Raw genomic sequence first — 19,826 nt, forward strand, 5'->3', positions numbered from 1 at the left:
AGATGTGGGTGTGACAAAAGTATGCTTCCTTTCTTGCGAAACAACCAACACAAACCCACGGAATATCTCTGTGGTTCTCTGCCATTACCACTGATGCATGTCTTATATATGTTGACAATCCTGCTTAGCTGGGCTGGGAGGCATGCCATCTCCCTCAAAAGGCAGTGCCATCGTACAGCTCTTGTACTTTGTTTCTAAGGATAGAGGCAAACAATACATGACTGACCTGCAGGTCTCCTGGTCAGATTGAGGCAGTCGGCATGGTACACTTTGGGGCAGCCTGGCCTTTTGCAAGAAACCAGCTGTCCACCATCCCCACAGCTGAAACATTCATCCTCTCGCTCCTTCAAGACTTCTGCCTGTGACTTTCGCTTTCCATGCCGCCTCTTAAGCTTCTTGGATTTCTCTTCTGAGGCAGGTGGTTGGTTCTGGAAGGAAATCAGAACCAAGGAACCATTGTTTAGAGGAAGCCAGTCCCTGCTGTGATGATTTCAATACCCACTTTTCAGTTTTTGTTTGTGGATAATGTGTGTTGTGCACGTTTACTGTCACTTAATGGAATGACTGGGCTGAGCAACTGGGAAGTCCCAAATGAATTACAGGTTAATACTTTTATGGCCTTTGAGAAGGGAAGGAAAATGCCTATGGAGAAACTTATTTCCATTGGCTCTCTGCCTGAGGGGAAGGGGAGGGATTGGGAGGGGTTATATTTAATTTCCAAACATCACTGTTACTGAGTTTTTATTGCCAGCTGCAATTTTTGAAAATTAAAGAATGTTCCATGCATCCCACAAATGGCTTTCCTGCAACAGAAAGGATGGAATGGGAGTCTCAGAACTTTTAGTCGGGGGGGAATAAACCCAAAGAAGGAGATGTAGGGAACTGGAACTTGTCCATCCCAACCAATAGGAAGGATTGAAACTGTGACATTCACCCTGTGTGTGTGAGTGATCTGATCAGCACATCTTGCACAAATCTCTCCAAGTCTTCCCTTTCTCTCAGTTTCACATTTTCAACTGCCAAGAAAGCTGAAAAGGCAGCAACGTTTAAAGTGTTTTATTGTTGCTATGATACTTCACATTTTCTCTGCAGCCTACATTTGAAACCATCAGCAAGTTCAAACATATTTATGAGTAATCTGGCCTTTCTGAGCAGATTATTCATAAACATGGTTCAAACTCACCCACAGGCTCAAACACAGGTTGCAGGGGAAAAACAGGACATGTCATGGAAATCCTCCTCCTAGTTATCACCATTTATTTATTTATTTATTTATTTATTTATTTATTTATTTATTTATTTATTTATTTATTTATTTATTTATTTATTCATTCATTCATTCATTCATTCATTCATTCATTCATTCATTCATTCAATTTATACCCCGCCTATCTAGTCATTGCGACCACTCTAGGCGGCTATCAACACTCCCACCCTGAATGGCACCCCTCTAAAAGGGGAGCCCACTACAGTGAACAGAATTCTTCCATACTAAGTAACAGGTGGTGCAAACGCAGATAAAAGGGCAGTCAAGAAAGAAATCCAAAGACAGGTGGTTATACCTTTGGTCGGACGCCAAGGAAGCCACTGCAGTTTGGAGCGCCGCATTTGCAAACAGTCTTCCCATTCCCCAGACACTCCAGGTTGTAATTGAAAGTCAGTTCCGTCCCTGGGAATCAGAGAGAGGAATGAGACCCATGTGGACTGGAACAGACTTCCAAGCAAGAAGTCCTGACTTCTGGCACTAGCACAAAATACTAGAAACTAACTGAAGGATGTTTACTACACTTACAGTGGTGCCTCACATAGCGAAGATAATCGGTGCAGCAAAAATAGCTGCAAAGCGATTTCGTCGCTATGCGATATTAAAAAGCCCATAGGAATGCATTGAAACCCCTTCAATGTGTTCCTATGGGCTTCAGACTCACCTTTAAACGAAAATCCTCCATACGGCAGCCATTTTCGCTGCCTGGTAAGTGAGGAATCCGTCCCAGAAAACAGCGGGTGGCCATTTTTTACCCAGCGGCCATTTTGGAACCGCCGATCAGCTGTTAAAAAATAATTGCTTTGTGATGATCGGTAAGCAAAACAGGGTACTGATCATCGCAAAGCAATTTTTCCCCATTTAAAACATCGCAATGCGATCGCTTTTGCAATCGCAAAATCTTCATCGCAATGCGATTTCTTCGTTAAACGGGGAGCCCGTTAAGCGAGGCACCACTGTACTTTCTATGGCCTGAACGCACCATCATTTACTCATTAGTGCATTTGCTCCTCTACTTCCTCCTCTTACCTTCAAAGCCAGAACATTGATAACATTGAAATAAAACATCAAAACAGATTAAAAATAGATCAATAAGGTGGGGGGGGGGGAGAAGAGAGAAGATTTATACAGTTAAAACTCGTTCAGGAGCAGCCTAGCTTATATCCCAAAGGCCTACGTGAATAAAATATTCTTCGTCTACCTGTAGAAAACAAAGCAGGACAAGCTAGCTTCAGACTGCCTGAAGAAGTGGACTTGTCCATGAAAGCTCGTATTAAAATATAGCAGTTAGTCTTTAAGATGCCACGTTTTTGTCTCATTTTTTGTTTTGTTCCTGCCTGACATTCTTTATTAGAGTAGACCTATGAGATCAATTCTTGAACACATATATAAATTCTATTGACTCAGCAGGTGTATTCCAACTGAGATTAGCAATTAGGCCTTAGAGACAAAATTGCCATCTAATTGCTCTACTTACCAGCTTTGATATTTGTAAGGGCAAAAAGCCCAACCCGGGTATCTCCATTCACTGACCATTTCTGAGTCTCACAGTTTGGCTGGCAGCAATGGTTCATAAATCGAGCATAATTACCCTTTGGTCCAGCATCAATGATTCGATCCTAAAAGAACAGGAAATAACTCAGCCTTAAAAAGAAGAAAAACTTGGCATTTTAAACCCATATATACGGAATGCAGCACACAACAACACTTGGGTGAAACAGAAAAAGAAACAGAAACATTTATCACACACCTTGTCCAAAGTCAGCATGTAAAAGTTGGTGATGTCATGCTCTTGAGCATGGCGAATTCTAGCCCGGCATTCTTCCTCATCTATCAGTTCTCCCACATACTCATTCACAAACTCACCCTAAAAGTATCAGGATTGAGAAGAGATAAATATCAAGTATTCCGAAAGCAAAGTTATTAACCTGAATGAAAGAGTGTGTGTGTGTGTGTGTGTGTGTGTGTGTGTGTGTGTGTGTGTGTGTGTGTGTGTGTGTGTGTGTGTGTGTGTGTGTGTGTGTGTGTGTGTGTGTGTGTGTGTGTGTGTTGTGTGAAAGAGAGAGAGAGAGATGTATCAACAAAACGTAAATATTACCATTTTCTTATGTACAAAATTATAGTCCTTAAAACATATTGCAGCTCTACTTATATACATTAACTAGATCTGGGTAATACTCTCTATGGAAGCTCCAACTGGTGCAGAATGTACGTAAGTTTCCTGGCTGCTTGAAGGGGCCAGGCAGTCTTTGCACAGATTACCCTTCACTTCTGAGCTCACACTGCTCGTTTTCAGGTTGGCTGAAGGATGGGCAGATAGCCTTTTGTACTGGATTACTTTTGTATGGGTAGATAGCCCCTGGTAATTATGGGAAACAGGATCACAGCTACATACTTTTATTTATATATATGTATATATATAAAAGATAAGAATTTTGGTTTGTTGTCTTTAGTATCTTGTACCCTAACAAGAATGAATTTCAGTTCTGTAAATTGTGGGCCACACAATAATATAACTAAATCTGGGGGAGAAAATTAAGGCAGCAAAACAAAGCATAATTAAAAATAGTAAATAAATAAATAAATAAAAATAATTCTGATTTTTTTTCTTTTTAAACTTTATTGAATACAGTTTAAAATAACAACAAAACAGTAAAAATCTTTCACCAAGAATTTATAAGCTGATATAGTATCTGCACACTATTTCAATCTGCATCAATCAGAATACTGCACCTAAGTCTGGAAAAGAAGGCTGATGGAAATGAAGCCTTGACATTCTCATTAACATACCAATAAAAGGAAAATGCATGCTGAAAATTTTTTTGTCAGGAGTGTTGCTGCTTAAGTACATAATATGAACTGGTGAGTTAATTTTTCCTTGGTCGCATTCTCTTTCTCCGTGCGTGTAAAGTTACATAACATACCTTTTTAATGTCTCTTTTGGCCTGCAAGCCCCAGCCTCGTGCGAGTGTGCGGAAGATTTCTACTTCAGGATACTGCCTCTTGGTGAAACACTGGTTTTGGCAGCGCTCCCCGGCTGGACAGACAGCAGGGTGACATTCATAGAGCAGCATGCGATTGATACACTCCGAGTCTATGCCACAAGGGTTTTCATCTCCTAGTTTGCAGTTGCAACGGGGAATCTCCGACAAGTCTGCTGTGAAGATCTGCACTTTGCCTACGGGCCGGTTTACCTTTAAGCAGACAATGCAAAGTCTTGGTTGGCTGGTCTGATTATGCTGCACATTGAAAATGTATCTTAACCGGGTCATAGGTTGAAATACAGCACATATACAGAGAAATAAAAAAATGTACTTTTACTACAGAGATGGATAAGCACCCTAGAATTAATCAGTGGCACACTTTTATGTATGCTAAAATACGTTTACAATTTGCAACATCTCCAGGTGCAATGCTACTAACTCCCAACCAGTAAAGAAAATGCACCTTTCATAAGGTATTGTACAGTGGTGCCCCGCATAACGAGCGATTTGTTTCGCTTACTGATTTTCGCATAGCGATGTTTTAAGAACAGCTGATCGGGGGTTCCAAAATGGCCACCGGGTAAAGAAAATGGCCACCCGCAGTGTTTTCGCGCCCTTTCCTCCCTTACCGGGCAGTGAAAATGGCAGCCGCACGGAGGATTTTCACAGAACGGTGAGTTTTTGGCCCGTAGGAACACATTAAACGTGTTTTAATGTGTCCCTATGGGCTTTTTTGCCCCGCATAGCGACAAATCCACATAGCGATGATTTTTTTTGGAATGGATTATCGTCGGGGCACCACTGTAATGTGCTCACTAAAAATCACAGGTTACTCAACTGTAATTGTAGTTCTTCGAGTGGACCTCTGTGATTCACACCCTGGGTATTCCGTGCCTGTGTGGAGCCTTGTCGGAAGATTCTAGAGCTTCTGCCATAGCAAAAACCACATTACTGTAGACCCCTCCCCCTCCGTATATGTACCTTGGCACCAGGACTCTCCTTCAGTTATGTCAACTGCTGCATAATAGAGCTGCATGGCACGACAGTGGGGAGGCCGGGTCAGGATGTGTGAATCACAGAGGTCCACTCAAAGAACTACAATTACAGGTGGGCAACGTGTCGTTCTTCTTTGTGACCTTTGTGAATCACACCCTGGGTGGCTAACAAGAGGAGGGTGTCATGCCAAGGTAGAAGCTAGAACAGCATGTCCACAGGCCACATCAGATTTCTGCCGAACATCCAACCTACAGTGTTTGATGAATGTGGATGACTGTGACCATGTGGTAGAGGCGCAGACATCCGGAAGAGGAATGCCATGAAGAATTGCCGTTGAAATTGCGATTGCCCTAGTGGAGTGAGGTCGAATCACCTGAGGAGGTGGCTTTCGTGCAAGCTGGTACGCGAGACGGATGGCAGAAGCAGCCCACTTGGGAGATTCTTTGTGATGTCACCTGGAAACCTTTTGCTGAAAGTTGGTAGCTGATGAAAAGTCAAGCTGAGCATCGGGTTGTGTACGGGCTAAGTAAAATGCTAGGGCCCGTCTAACAACCAGAATATGGAGGATTCTTTCATGAGCAGTAGACGGAGACGGAAAAAGGGATGGGAGGACCAATGGTTGGGACATATGAAACTGAGAAACAACTTGGGGAGAAAAGAGATATCTACAAACAACTTGACTTTGTCTGGATAGAACTGTAGATAAGGATAATCATATTGCAAGGCTGCAAGGTGGTCTCTGAAAGCCTTGCAAGCTTTTATCACTGCTAGTTCTAGTTCATTGATGTGGACCAATTTCTCCCTTTTTGACCACTGCGCATGGATCTTTAGAGATCTGCAGTGAGTGTGAAGCAAGGATATCAAGTTTCCCCGCTTGTCCACTGGGAGAAATGCTCGGGCATGAATAGTCTATGAAAGCCCCTATGTATTGAACAGCCTTTGTGGGTTGTATCTTGGATTTTTGTATATTTACAGAAAGGCCGTGAAGAAGAGAGTGAAGCGTATGTCTTGTTGCACCCTGCAACGGGAGCAAGCTACAAGAAGCCAATGTCGATGTACAGAAAGATGTGGATTTTGTGAAATCTGAGGTAAGCTGCCACAGGTGCCATACATTTGGTGAAGACTCTGGGAGCTGTTGCGAGTCCGAAAGGGAGTCTTTTGAATTGATAGGTCTGAGTCCCGAGCTGAAAACGGAGGTAAAGCATGTGAGAAGGGTGGATGGATATATGGAAGTAAGTGTCTGTTAAGTCTATGATTATGAACCAATTGTCCTTTCGGAGCAAGGGAAGAACAGACTTGAGGGTTACCATGCGAAATTTGGTGGTAATGATGTAGCGATTTACGTAATTCTCTGAGGTCGAGGATGGGACGCAGACCTCTGTCCCTTTTGGGGATAGTGAAATAACGAGAGAGAGAAACGCTGTTGGTTTGATATACTAGTTCTATGGCATCCTTGAAAAGCGGAGTCTGTATTTCATTCTGCAGGGTTTGCAATGGAGGTGTAACAGTGTGCACTGGTAGAGGAAACTGATGGAAATGAATGAGGTAACCGCTTCGGATGACAGAGAGGACCCAAGCATCTGTGGTGATGGCTTCCCATGCAGGTAAGTGTTTCCAAAGGGGAGGAGGAGAAATGTGGTGTGTTGCGATTTCGGCCGGTTGGATGTCAAACATGATGCTTAGCCTTGTGATCATTGCGTCTAGTCATGGTTTCTTGATGTGGTTTGGATCAATAAGACTGTTGTTTGAAGTAAGGTGTATAGGAAGTTTGCCTTTGAGGTTCCTGATGGAACCTTTGGTAAGAGTTATAGGGGCACCGCCATTGAGTACGCTGGGGATGTTGCTGGCATGAGGGATAAATTCCCCAACATCTAGTGGCTGATCTCTTTTTCTGGATGTTTTTCAGAATTAATTAATTAAATTTATACCCTGCCCAAATAGACCAAAGTCTACACTGGGTGTCCGCATTAATGGGCTTCCGCATTAGTGCCCACTTTAAAGAGACCTATCCTGTCAAAAGGGAGGTCTTCAATGCGTGCTCTCGTATCCTCAATGAGGCCAGCTGTTCTCAACCAGGAGAAACGCTGAAGGGTGACGAAGGTTGTTATGAATTTGGCAGTGGCATCAACAGTATGTCTAGCTGAGAGCATTTGTTGTTTGGAAAACTGACAGTCCTTCTTGTTGGAACGTTTGAGCCAAAACCCTGTTGTCCTCGGGAAGTGCCTCAATGAAGGTGGGCATGTTATCCCAGAGGAACGGCTGGTAACCACCCATGGCTTCTTGGTAGTTGGCGACTATCTTGGTGAATGCAGTGGAAGAGTATGGCCATCTGCCCATGGAGTCGATCTGCTTGCTGTCCTTATTGGGCGGTACGAGAATTTGATGGTGTCAAGATAGAGATTGGGAAGCCTCAACAAAGATCGAGTTCGGAGCTGGTTGGTTTTGAAGAAAAAATGCTCTTGGATCATGAACTTGGTAAAGACTGTCGATGCGTTTTGACATTGAATGAGACAAAGCTGGTTTCGTCCACAGTGCTAAGCAGGGACGGTAACATAGAAATGTGAACCAGAGTTGTGGTGTCCTTGGAAATTGGATCGTAGAGGTGATCCACTGGTTCCATTGTGGGTCTGTGTATTTGGAAATCCAGGAACTTAGCCATGCGCACCATCAATTGCTCATAAGTTTGAAAATCCTCCACTGGAGATGGAGGGTCAGCATCTGCTAAGTCAGACTCCGGTGATGTGAGCAAAATGGATAGTGTTTGCGGTCTGGATTCCTGTTTGGAATGCTTGAATCCGAGTCGAGAGTTTGTGGAATGACAATTGACCTCGATATTGAGAGGCTGTCCCTCAAAATGTTGGTATTGACGTTGGGATGTTGATGTCGAGGGAGCATCCATGGACAGTGGTCAATGTCGAGGGTAATCCATCAGCATTGATGGCCACTGGTTGATAGCGAGGATCATTGACATTTGAACCTGCATCTGGATGGTGGTGAGATGGGGGTTCAGAGAGTGACCAATATTGAGGATCATCGATATCGGAGCCAGTATCTTGATGGTGTCAAAATGGAAGTTGATGCCATGATGGTAAAATGGTTGATGGGCCACCTTGGAAAGCCGTGGAGTAGATAGATGCTGGTGATGGCAAGCGGAATGATTGATCTCGATCCTTCTGACTGGCAGGGAAATAGCGGTGTGCCACAGCTGCAAATGCACCCTGAGCTGAAGAGTATTGATTGGCTGCTCTGGATTTTTTGGGTGACAGCTGCAGATAAACTGTAGGAACCTTTTGAGAAACATAGAGGTAAGACCATTTCGACATTGAGGGCTGCTGTAAGTGAGACCTCTGATGTGGCACTGCCATCGAACTGGGGAGAGGAACCGGTTAATAATGCTTGGCAGGCTTGTTGGTTGAGCACTGATCAAGGCAAATGGCTACCTGATGATAGTGCTGAGTGTGGGTCGATGCAAAGATATGTTGTCGGTCCCGCATGGTTGGTGCCCTTGATGACACGTTGGAGGCCAAGGTGGTAGGCCTGTTGGGATGGAGTAGGGCACAGTCTCCGGTTGAGTTTTTGGCTCCTTGCATATTGGGCGAAGCAACTAAGGAGCGCTCGCTGATAGAGCCAGTTTGTCGAGGACTAGTTGGGGAGGATGTGAGCTGTTTCATCCTGTTGGATGGCCAAGCAATCTAGAATATAAATTTCAAGGGGGAAGGGCCTCAGTACAGGCTAAGTTGTTTACCTGTTTGTTTGCATGCTAACCAATTAGAGGGAGTTTGTTGTTCCCGGGCTAGGGAAGCTCCACCCCTGTTTTCGGCCCTTCTCACTATGAGGTGTTTGAACCTCTATTGTTATTAGCGCGCGCACGCACACGCGCACGCGCACGCGCACGCGCACGCGCACGCACACGCACACACACACTTTTCACCTGGAAAGATGAAGCCTGGAGATCTCTCCAGCCATGTGGGCCAAGGAGAAGGATGTCGTCTTTTGCTATTTCTTTCTTTCTGTATCAACCTGAAACCTCCTGAATGCTTATCCATGTGAGTAGAATATAGAATTCTTTCTTTAATACAAAAATCACCTCCTGAGTGTTCTTTTTCTGAAGTGCTAGGCTTTGGTGAGGGGCAGGTAGTAAAAGGGAACTTCTAGCTAATTCTGCCCAACCAGCTGGCGCTTCCTGCTGCACATTTTTGTGGAATTCAAGCGGGTTCCCACGACTCTCAACACATCCCCTCCTCCCATTCTGGTTACTGCGATGGATATACAGTAGTTGATGAGATGGAAGTACTTCCTCATCAGAGGGTGAACCCACACACGTGAGATCCCCAGATTCTGGGTGCTGAGGGGGAACTAACCCTCGGGGATTTCGCCTTCAAAGATTTAGGTTTCTTTGGTGGCGAGGGTTTCTTGAACGGAAGGTGCATCGGTGAACGGCTTCCATTTGGTGTCTGGTTTTGATATTGATGATTTCGGCATCAAATGTTAAGTCTAGATAGACGACTCCGGAGAACTCAGTGTTTGAAATTCTTACAGTGAGGGCAAGAGGAGGTTTGGTGGGCCTCACAAAGACAAAAAAGACATTTAGCGTGGCTGTCAGAAAGCAGGATCTTCTTCTCTCAGACCATGCAACACATATTTAAACAGGCCCACTGAAGCCATGAAAATAGAAAAAGGAAAGAAAAAAGGGGAAGGGGGCATTGGCCGCAAGGCCGCAGCAATGGAAGGAAAAACGTTCTTTTTCTTCTTTTTGCTAATAAAGTACTGTATTAAGCATTTAAAGGAATCAAGAATAAATTCTCTTTCACTATTAGGAAAAACAAAAAGTGATCGATACGAGGCTCTCAATGCGGCAGTTGAAAGAAACTGAAGGGAGATCCTTGGCGCCAAGGTACCTATATGGAGGGGGAGGGGTCTACACTAATGTGTTTTTTTGCTACTGCAGCAGCTCTAGAATCTTCCAACGAGGCTCCGCGCAGGTGCGGAATACCCAGGGCGTGATTCACAGAGGCCACAAAGAAGTAAAGCACCCTCCAACCCCAAGTTAGATAGAGAAATGCACCAAAGAGGTGGCTCCCTTCACCTGAACTAGATTTTACATATACCGCAAATCTACCATGGGTCAGCATGCAGTTGAATTTAATGTGGCCAGCAGCTGACCCATATATAATCTACCCTGGTGGAAGCATATGCCTGTCTGAAAATTGACTTTTGGGGTTCATCTGAAGTCATTTCAGACAGCACACAGGATCACAGTGGACAGGTGTAAGGGTTTTGGCTTCAGCGGAGGATGAGGTACAAATAAGAGAGATATGCAAGAGGAAATAATGCAAGTTCCAATTAGTCAAGGTGCATTACCAACCTATGGCTGAGACTGGCAGCAGCATCCTCGGCTACATGGCCCACTTGCTTAACCAGGCTGAAGGGATTCTGAGAATTACCTCTACCAAGGCCCACTCCTGCTCCCATGCCTTGCTTCCTCACCTTGATATGTTTGTATGGAGGGGGCTTCTTGTCATTCTTTCTGTCTTCCTGTAGCTGCCTCAGTTCCTTCTGTGCTTTCAGTTCTTCAAATCTCGTAGCAGCTTCCTGCAGAGCTATGTTGGTTTTTTTTTAAAAAAAAAATAATCCTTTTACATTATATAAGAACAGGCATTTGAATTCATTTTACTAGCAACTTTAGTGTTGTATGTTAACAGACTTTTGTATTAGCTTTTCCGTGTAAAGATGTGTATCAGTAACAGATGGGAACAGCAGCAGCAGCAGTGGGGTAGCAAATCCTAAGCTATCCAGAACGTTACCTTTCTACCAAATTCATCTTCCCAATACTGGCAGTGGGCCTGGGTATGGAGGAGGATCTTTAGTAATTGATGCACAGTTCATTAGGGATACAAGGGTGTGAAACTGAACGAACACAGTGGTTGCCACACATGATCTGTGGGTAATATTATTTACTTGTCCCCTTACTGAGAAAGGTAAGAGTGAGGCCTAGATTTTATTTTTCAGGATTCACGGTGTAACAAAAGTGTAAACAGTAACAAGACTGCCAGTACTTCTTGGAAAGACAACGTTAACCTCACACCAAGGTTGTAGTCACAGCTTTGTATGATACCTGAGCTCAATCACCTTCTTTCTAATGCCTTTCTTCTTGAAAACACAAAATAGTGTTTTGGTTGTCAAATTTTTTAAAGTGAAAAGAAACGCACAGACTCAACATCTTTTGCTCAAAAAACCTTGACCCATTTTAAGACAAGTGAAAATGTCCAAGTAGCTTAGCCTGCATCTATAATTGTCACAGAACTTTAACAAGGGCTATGCCTGAAGTACCACAGAAGACCTCAGACATATTGTGATTTTATTTATTTATTATGCTTGTATCATGTATTTTCCCCAAAGGTTCTCTTCCTTCCCACTATATCTCACAATTTCTCTATACTGGACAAGCTGATAGGAGCTGTGCTGAAACAAAAGGGAACGTGTTACCTTTCTTGTATACGCCATCCACTCCCTTTGCCATCTTGTCCTTACTGCTCACGTCCCCTTCCATGTAAGGAAAGACACGAGCTTGATGGGTCCAAAGGTAATCATTTGATCCAAAGAAAAGGACAGGAAATTCACCAATGACATGTTTCATTTTCTGAATGTTGACAGGAATAGTTCTAGGGTGGCAAATTTCAGCTGGCCACCATCTGTTAATAAAGAAAGCCAGGAAAAACTGATTAGTCAACTAGTACCTGCTGAAATATCTGCTATTCAGAGTCAGGTCTTTGGAAGCGTAGGTAGGTAGGTAGGTAGGTAGGTAGGTAGGTAGGTAGGTAGGTAGGTAGGTAGGTAGGTAGGTAGGTAGGTAGGTAGGTAGGTAGGTAGGTAGGTAGGTAGGTAGGTAGGTAGGTAGGTAGGAAGGTAGGAAGGAAGGAAGATGTCTTCATGTGTGTCCTACCACTGTTTCATACAAAGAGATTATAAAAGGACCTGCCCATAAACAGGAAATAGCAAGTTCAATTTTTTTTTATGAGAGACAGTAATTGGAGCACTAAGTGGTGACTGAATTGCTGTATTTGACTCACCTGTAACGGCCCACTTTCACCCATACCACCTCTTTGTAATGTGGTTTCTTGCCAGCCTTGCAGTCATTGCAGTACCAGCTCCCTTCTGGCATGTCGATGTTCAGGCACTCCCGGTGGAAGGCAGCGGGGCAAGACTCACAACACAAAAGGCTCCCGCCTGCAAGAAAGAAAGAAAGGCGGGCCCATGAGGCCGACATGGAGTGGGGAGTGGAGGTCCTAGTTCTCCGTTGCCATCTCTTCAACAGGGCTTAGACTGTCTTACTCAAAATTTTGCCTCCACTTCAGTTCCCAGGAGGAGAAACTGGTCAAGACAGCACCTTGCTGGTCCTTATGAAAAAGTAATGTTCACGCCCTGTTACAGTATTTAAGAGGCCTTCATTCTCTCAAAACTGTGCAGTGTGTCAGGGCTAAACACAGCTATACCTATTTGCACCAAGAGACACACGCAGGAAGAACTGACATGATATCATGAAAGAATCCACAAAAGAGGGACTCAATGGAGAATGTTGAGGGGGCTCCCAGCCTCCTCCTTCCCACTGTTCAGTTATGGATGGCTTTAGTATTTCACTACATTTATCAGCTAGAAACCAACTCTTGATTTATGTTTCTATTTATGAAATGGGCTCCTAGAAACTCACAACTCTTCTTCATTAAGAATAATGAGAGCCATTGTTTCACAGCAGCTGCAATGTATAAATACTACAACCAAGGAAGAGAGGGAAAGGCCACTAGACTTGAGATGAAGCAAAAAACGTAGAACAGTAGCAAGTGATGGGTTGAGAGAAGGCAATGAAGAAGCTTCAGTGAAATATTTGAATCTGTTCCATTTATACAGGTAAGCCTTTCTAGTGTCCATGGACGTCATTTGATATGGTTGTACACTGATGTTGAACTCAGGGTCATAGTGATGTTGAGTTCAATGGCTTGGTTCTATCAGGCGACGGAAACTGTGCGTCGATAGAGGGACAGGACGACTGTCCATGGACCAGGATGGATATCGAAGTTCATTGATATCAGAGCCTGTGTCTTGGTGATGTCAAAACGGAGGTTGTTAACAAGCTGGTAAAGCAGTGGAGTATATAGATGCTGGAGATGCCGAGCGAGAGGAATGATTTCCCTCGTCTGGATCAATAGGAAAATATTGGGAGGCTGGAGCTGTAAAAGCCTTACGTGGAGAAGGAAATTGCTCGACCCTCCTGGGCCTTTTAGGTGGCAGGTAGGGAGCAGGTTGGAGCTGATGTGGGTCATGGTGATATGGCCGTTTCGACACCGATGGTTGAGATCAAGACCCGCCATGAGAAGGTACAGCCGAGCTGGATAGAGCAACTGGCTGATTGGCAGTTGCAGTTTGTCCGGTCAAGCACTGGTCGGGGCAAATGGCAACCCGGTGAGAGTGCTGAACGCGGGTCTGAGCCATGCGTGATGAAATAGATGGCTCCAGTGACTGTGTCTCTGAGGAGGTCGTGGTGGACGATCTCAGATGTTACCGAATAAGGTATGGTCTCTAGATGTTGTTCGGAGTCAACCCTGTCAGGTGAAGCAACTACGGAAGGGTTGCTCGAAAGAACAGAGCGTTGAGGACTGGGAGGAGAAGATGTTAATCGATCGACTCTGTCATCCCATTCCGGTGATTGGGAGCAAGGTTGGGAGCAAGGTTGATGAGTCAGAAGGCAAACCAATAGAGATTGATTCAGTGGTTTGTTGAGGCTGCTGAGAAATGACTGCAGCTTTAAATTTATGCTGTTTCGGTCTTTTAGGTGGAGAAGGCTCTGGAACTGAAGAGGCTTTGGTGGACATTTGATGTTTAATGGAGGGCTTGGATATCGAGGATTTTGGTATCTAGCACTTCAATTTATGGATTTTTGAAGTTTTAGACAAAGTGGACAGAGCATCGGAGTGGGATGGTGTGGTCAATGGATGCTGTTTTGAGGCTTCAGAAATAGCCTTGTCCATTGCTTTGGTTTGTGAGGTGGACTTACAAGGAGGTTGGGCCATTTTGGTTGTTCCCAAAGACAGAGTTTTAAGTGAGAATGGAGGACTCCACGCTTGAAGTTCTTACAATGCTGGTAGGAGAACGTCTGGTGTGCCTCTCCCAAGCAAAAAAGACACTTGGTGTTGCCATCGGAGAATGGTATTTTGTTATCACAGACCAAGTGTTTAAATGGGCCCAAAGAGGCCATGAATAGGAGAAAATAATTTGAGGAGAAAAAAATGATGATGGGGGGGGGTGAAGGAGAAAGGAAAAAAATCTCAGATGATAATGAATTTGATTAAAAAATTTAAAGGAAAAAAGATTGATAATGGGAAGAATAAGAATATAAGAACAAGAATAAACTCTCTCTTTTACTCACAGAAGCAGAACTACAGTGGTGCCCCGCAATACGATGACCCTACAGTACGATGAAACCGCAGTACGACTTTTTGTGATTGCTATAGTGATCGCAAAACGATGGTTCCTATGGGGGAAATCCGCTTTATGATGATTAGGTCCTTACTTCATGAACCATTTGTTCGCTAAACGACTATTTTTCAGGCTCCACAAAATGGCTTCCCTTCGCAAAATGGCTGGCTTCCCTTCGCAAAATGGGTGTTTTCTGGACAGAAGCTTCGCAAGACAGGGATTTTAAACAGCTGATCGGCAGTTCTCTATGGGCCATCTTCGCTGGACGGCGAGGTATTTCCCCACTGGAACGCATTAACTGGTTTTCAATGCATTCCAATGGGGATTTTTTCGCATGACGACGATTTCACTGTACAGTGATTTTCCTGGAATGGATTATCGTCGTCATGCGGGGCACCACTGTATGAGGCTCTCAATGCGGCGGTTGAAAAAAAAAACTGAAAGGGGAGCCTTGGTGCCAAAGTACTTATCCGAGGGGGAGGGGCCTTATTCTAATGTGTTTTTGGCTACTGCAGAAGCTCTAGAACTTTCTGATGAGGCTCCACAAAGACGCGGATCACCCAAGGTGTGATTCACAGAAGCTACGAAGAAGAACCTACTTTACAGGTGGTTGTGGCGATGAAAAGGGGCGAGGGCGAAGATGACCATATTATGTCACCCTGAACTTTTATGGAAGAAGAGATAAAAATACACAATGTATGCAGACAAAGCTTCTAATTCATCCAGTCAAACCTCAACCCATTCAGTGACTGAAATCCCATTCTTTAGTATAAGAAAACTAGTACCTTCCCTTCCCTTTCAGCCTGTTCCTAACCAGCAAATGAAGTTCCCACCGTGATTCTTGGGGCAGAGCTGTGGACATGCACCAAGCCAGCATCCACGTGAGAATCACAGAGAATCACAGTGGGAACTCTTTATTTGCCAGTTAGGGACAAACTGAAAATTACAGTTTTTCTTATGCTAAGTTCACATGTTAGATGTAAATGTTTATTTGTAACAGTTATAAGTGTAGAGAGGACACAAGGTACATCTGTATGGTTTTGTTGGCTGCAGGATTCTGAGGGCTTTTGCTTTAAAAAAGTAACTTTTCCAAGCTTTGCTTTTGTTTGCACACCCCACCCTCATCTTCATTATAAACTAAAGCTTTCCCACTCCATTCCTTCCTTCTGTGATGGTCTGCAGAATTCTTTATTTCGGGAGAATGGCAATGCCCACAATTGGCCCAGGTCCAGCCTGGAATATCTTACCTTCTGAACAAACAAAGCACCAGCTAACATTAACATGCTCATGGTTTCTGCAGCCCCTTCGAGGAGTAAAATGATTTGGGCAGATCATGCTGTTGGATGCAAGGATCACTGTGCCAGCGGCAAGGCAGAAATCATTGGAGTGATATGCAACAGGACATCGAACACAACGCATCAAGCGACCTGGTGCAAAAGAAATCAAAATTTCATTTTTAAAAAATATGAAAATTGTTATCAAGTTTTTAAAAGTGTAGTAAGTAGAGTGTTCAAACCTACCTTTAGAATATTCCAAACACTCAACAATAGGACAAATCCCAAAGAATGATACCACTAATTTATTTATTTATTTATTTATTTATTTTATTTATATCCCGCCTATCTAGTCGCAAAGGACTACTCTAGGCGGCTTACAACAGGGAAGAATACAATAAAAATAAAACAACAAATTACAAAACAGATAAAAGTAAAAAACAATAAAAGATAAGAAAATCAGAAGTAATCTGGTGAGAAGGCCTGCCGAAACAACCAGGTCTTTAGTAGATTCTTAAAAGTGCCCAGCGAGGGAGCTCCGCGAATACCAGGAGGTAAATTATTCCACAGGCGAGGAATAATTGAACATAAAGGAGAAAACTTTCTTCCAGTAGGGGCAGATAAGAAGGACTGTACCTTTAGATGCAGAGACATTCGCTGGATTAGCTGCGTGGCAAGTCATGCAGATGTGCAAAGAGCACCGAAAGCCCTTGTTCTGCATGACGGTGGGAGGATACTTCTGTATGCACTCTTCATGGTAGTATTTCCCACACAAGGGAAGCAAGCAACGCTTCACATTTTCTCCACTTTTCTTACATACAAAGCAGGTATGGACCCCTAGAATACAGGGCATGAGGAAGAAACAGTCAAATTACAGAAAGAAGATGAAGTCCTAAGAAGCAGCAAATCACAAAGTTTAAATAAGTGGGTGTCCTGGTGAAAGGCAACAACACAGAAGATCCACACTGCAGAATGTGGAAATTGTATTGTTGTTTTATTACAAGCACGGCCAGTATCCACAGGGAACTCCCAAGATTTGTGGCGGCTGCTGTCAAGTTGCTTCCATTTGACTACTGGATAGCCCAGTTCTACAGTTCTAAGATAATTATTAATGGTAGTCGTATAAGTTAGTGACCTCGAAAAAGTCTTATCATTATCAGCCCTACAGGCCTTGCAAACTAAAGCAGTGGAGTCCAAAACAAAACAAAAGTTGTTCACACTGGGCACGGCATATGCTCCAAACAGCAAAACCATTTGTATGAGCTCTCTCTCTCTCTCTCTCTCTCTCTCTCTCTCTCTCTCACACACACACACACACCTTACCTGTGGAACACTCAGTGCAGATAAACTTGCCCTTTGGCATTTCGGAGAGCCCAAGGCACTGCAGGTGGAAAGCACCACAACACTGAGCTTCACACAGTAGCAGCTCGCCTGGCTTTTCACAGATCTGTGAGGAAAAGGAACAGAGGTGTCATCAAAAAACTGAAACGTAAAAGGAAAACAACAAAAATCCCTGCTTATGCATACATTCAGAACCCTCACTGAAACTAGTATCTTTCAGTAACAGTAACATCAGCTAAGCATATGCCTACATTCTGTAGCACTCTCCACTGTCCAAATATTCTGACCATTCATTTCCTTTCCTGAACCAACCCTCCGTGTCCCCCTCCACCCACGCTGAAGGCACGTTTTCCTCTCACTTCCACTCCTGTACCCCACCCTAACCCTGGTCTCATCACAAAGCACCAGGATGGCCACACAAGCCTGAGCTCTTCAGGCAGAAAATATCTTTTTCAAAGTTAAAGAAACTCAAGTTCTGTTTGCAAAGCTTCATTCAAGGCAAAAGCGCAAGACAGAGCAGAACCACATTGCAGGCCAGCTCCACATGGGCCAAACTCATCTGCCCACCGACAGCCCAGCTGTTTCAAGTCACTCTCACAATTTACCAGCATGCAAGTCATGAATCTTGGACTTCTACCTGACACACGTTCTCCTTGAGGGCAGCTCCTCCACCTCGCTCCCCCTGCATTTTTTTGGATGAAGGCACTGCATGGTCATTTTCAGACCCTTCCTCAGTGGTCTCCTTGGAGCTTTCATTTGTCTCGTGAGTAGTCCTATTTCCCTTTAAAAAAATCAAAATATTGGACAGTGAAGATTCTCTCCTTAACCAGCCAATTCTTCTGGACTGCAGTTAGTTTTGCTATGAAAGACAGAGATGTTCTGCCAACCTGCTTGCTGAGCTGCACGCAATGCCTCTAACCCTAATCATTCTGCCTGCAGAAGGGGCCTCATGCTGTGGCGCTAACTCTCCTCACACTGCTCCATTTTAAGGTTCCACTGAAGGAAAGAAACATTTTGAACTGTAATACAAAACAGGAAATATGACTATTTTGCTATTCTACTGCAGCATTCAATCACACAGCTATGCTATTGATTTCCACAGTCACCAATAACCCTCCTTGGTGTCTAATACATGATACAAATCACTGGCAAAGGAACACGTTCAAAGAAACTGGTTTAAATAAACATTTTGCTCTGATGGCCCACTGAGAGAATAGGGTGGGTTGTCAACATGACGAGAAGATAAATATATGAAACCTTGATTTACACCTTCTGTTGGTGCTAAATCTAGCAAAGAAATAAGCTGTGTGTTTCACTGTCTAAATAGCCAGTAAACATTTCTCTGGGGACCTCACAATGTATAATACTAATGGCCATCTAGGAGTTTCTGGAAAAACAGAGTTTCAGTTCCATGAGAACACTACAGAGCAGGAAACAACTTTTTCATTCAGAAAACAACTCTGAATGAAAGACACAGTCTGTGCTTTTGTGGAAATGTCCAAACTCAGAAAGTCCAAAACATGTCACTTCTGACTAAATCTGCTGTGCTGATGTTATAGCACTTGTGTGATGGTGCTTCCCTTTTCCTCCATCCTGCAGCCCTCCAGACTGCTACGAAGCTGGCTTCAAAGGATTTTCCAACCCCCTAAACAGATCTTTGAAGAGCGTGGGAGCATGGGAAGCTGCAGAAGGGATCCTCATCCAGGTTCTTAAATGTTCCCCCAGAACAGCTGGATCCCAAGTCTTCTTTTCCACTCCACAATAGAACTTCACTGGCCAGATTTTAAAAAAGTTATTAAAAGAAACATTCAGGTAAGCTATCCTTTCCAAACTCCCTGGTTAAATTCAGTATTGTATCATCTAAAATGGGCTCCAGTAATAAGACTGGCTAACCAACATCCCCCAAAACAAACTTCAAGCTTACAAGAACCTTTAAAAGGAGGCATACAGACAGACATGATAGCCTTTGGGCAAAAGTCTCTGTCAATGAAGAAGTTCCTTGTATGCTTTTAGAAACATAACACAATAAACCCTTTCAGAGTTCCATGAAATAAAACTAGTGAAGCCTATCATTTCACAGAACCAACAGAGCCCCAAACTCTGCCCTACCTCAGAGTTTGAGGTTTCCCCCTGCATGTCTTCACCCTTGTCTTTTTTATACGGGGCTGCAGATAAAGTGCGCCGCTGCCGCTTTCGCTTCCTCTGTTTCCCAGAAAACGTTTCAGGAGCTGCAGCAAAGAAAAACATTTTTTTCATGGCAGTTCCAATATCTCTGCTCCTTAGATTTAAACATCAGAATTAGAAATGGTAATGAACCACCAGTTCAGCCTGGTTCCTTTATGCCACGACAGGTGTTTGGCAGTCCAGCACCCTGTCGGAGGGGGCAAGGTGCCAAAATGGCAAACACCCTGCTGCTGCGGTAAACGAACCAGGCCAAATCACTGTACTGGGGGGGGGGATCCATCTCTAACCAGAATTCATTGCTTTACCAACTTA

General features: G+C 43.8%; 1 protein-coding gene across 22 annotated transcripts in view; it reads right to left on the reverse strand.

Moving 5' to 3' along the window:
• The window catches only part of NSD1 (nuclear receptor binding SET domain protein 1), an 81,854-nt gene that overhangs the window by 9,265 nt on the left and 52,763 nt on the right, over nt 1-19,826 (reverse strand). For all 22 annotated transcript variants that reach the window (XM_078385569.1, XM_078385566.1, XM_078385561.1 and 19 more), the window contains 13 exons: nt 19,440-19,558; nt 17,968-18,111; nt 17,313-17,436; nt 16,626-16,826; nt 15,963-16,142; nt 12,315-12,471; nt 11,731-11,936; nt 10,732-10,844; nt 4,189-4,458; nt 3,015-3,131; nt 2,742-2,883; nt 1,563-1,669; nt 227-428 (listed from right to left, as the gene is read on the reverse strand). In XM_078385569.1, the coding sequence (XP_078241695.1) occupies nt 227-428; nt 1,563-1,669; nt 2,742-2,883; nt 3,015-3,131; nt 4,189-4,458; nt 10,732-10,844; nt 11,731-11,936; nt 12,315-12,471; nt 15,963-16,142; nt 16,626-16,826; nt 17,313-17,436; nt 17,968-18,111; nt 19,440-19,558 (2,082 nt within the window). The remainder of the gene's footprint in view (nt 1-226; nt 429-1,562; nt 1,670-2,741; nt 2,884-3,014; nt 3,132-4,188; nt 4,459-10,731; nt 10,845-11,730; nt 11,937-12,314; nt 12,472-15,962; nt 16,143-16,625; nt 16,827-17,312; nt 17,437-17,967; nt 18,112-19,439; nt 19,559-19,826) is intronic.

The sequence above is a fragment of the Pogona vitticeps genome, chromosome 2 (assembly GCF_051106095.1).
Source record: "Pogona vitticeps strain Pit_001003342236 chromosome 2, PviZW2.1, whole genome shotgun sequence".
Taxonomy (NCBI): Eukaryota; Metazoa; Chordata; class Lepidosauria; order Squamata; family Agamidae; genus Pogona; species Pogona vitticeps.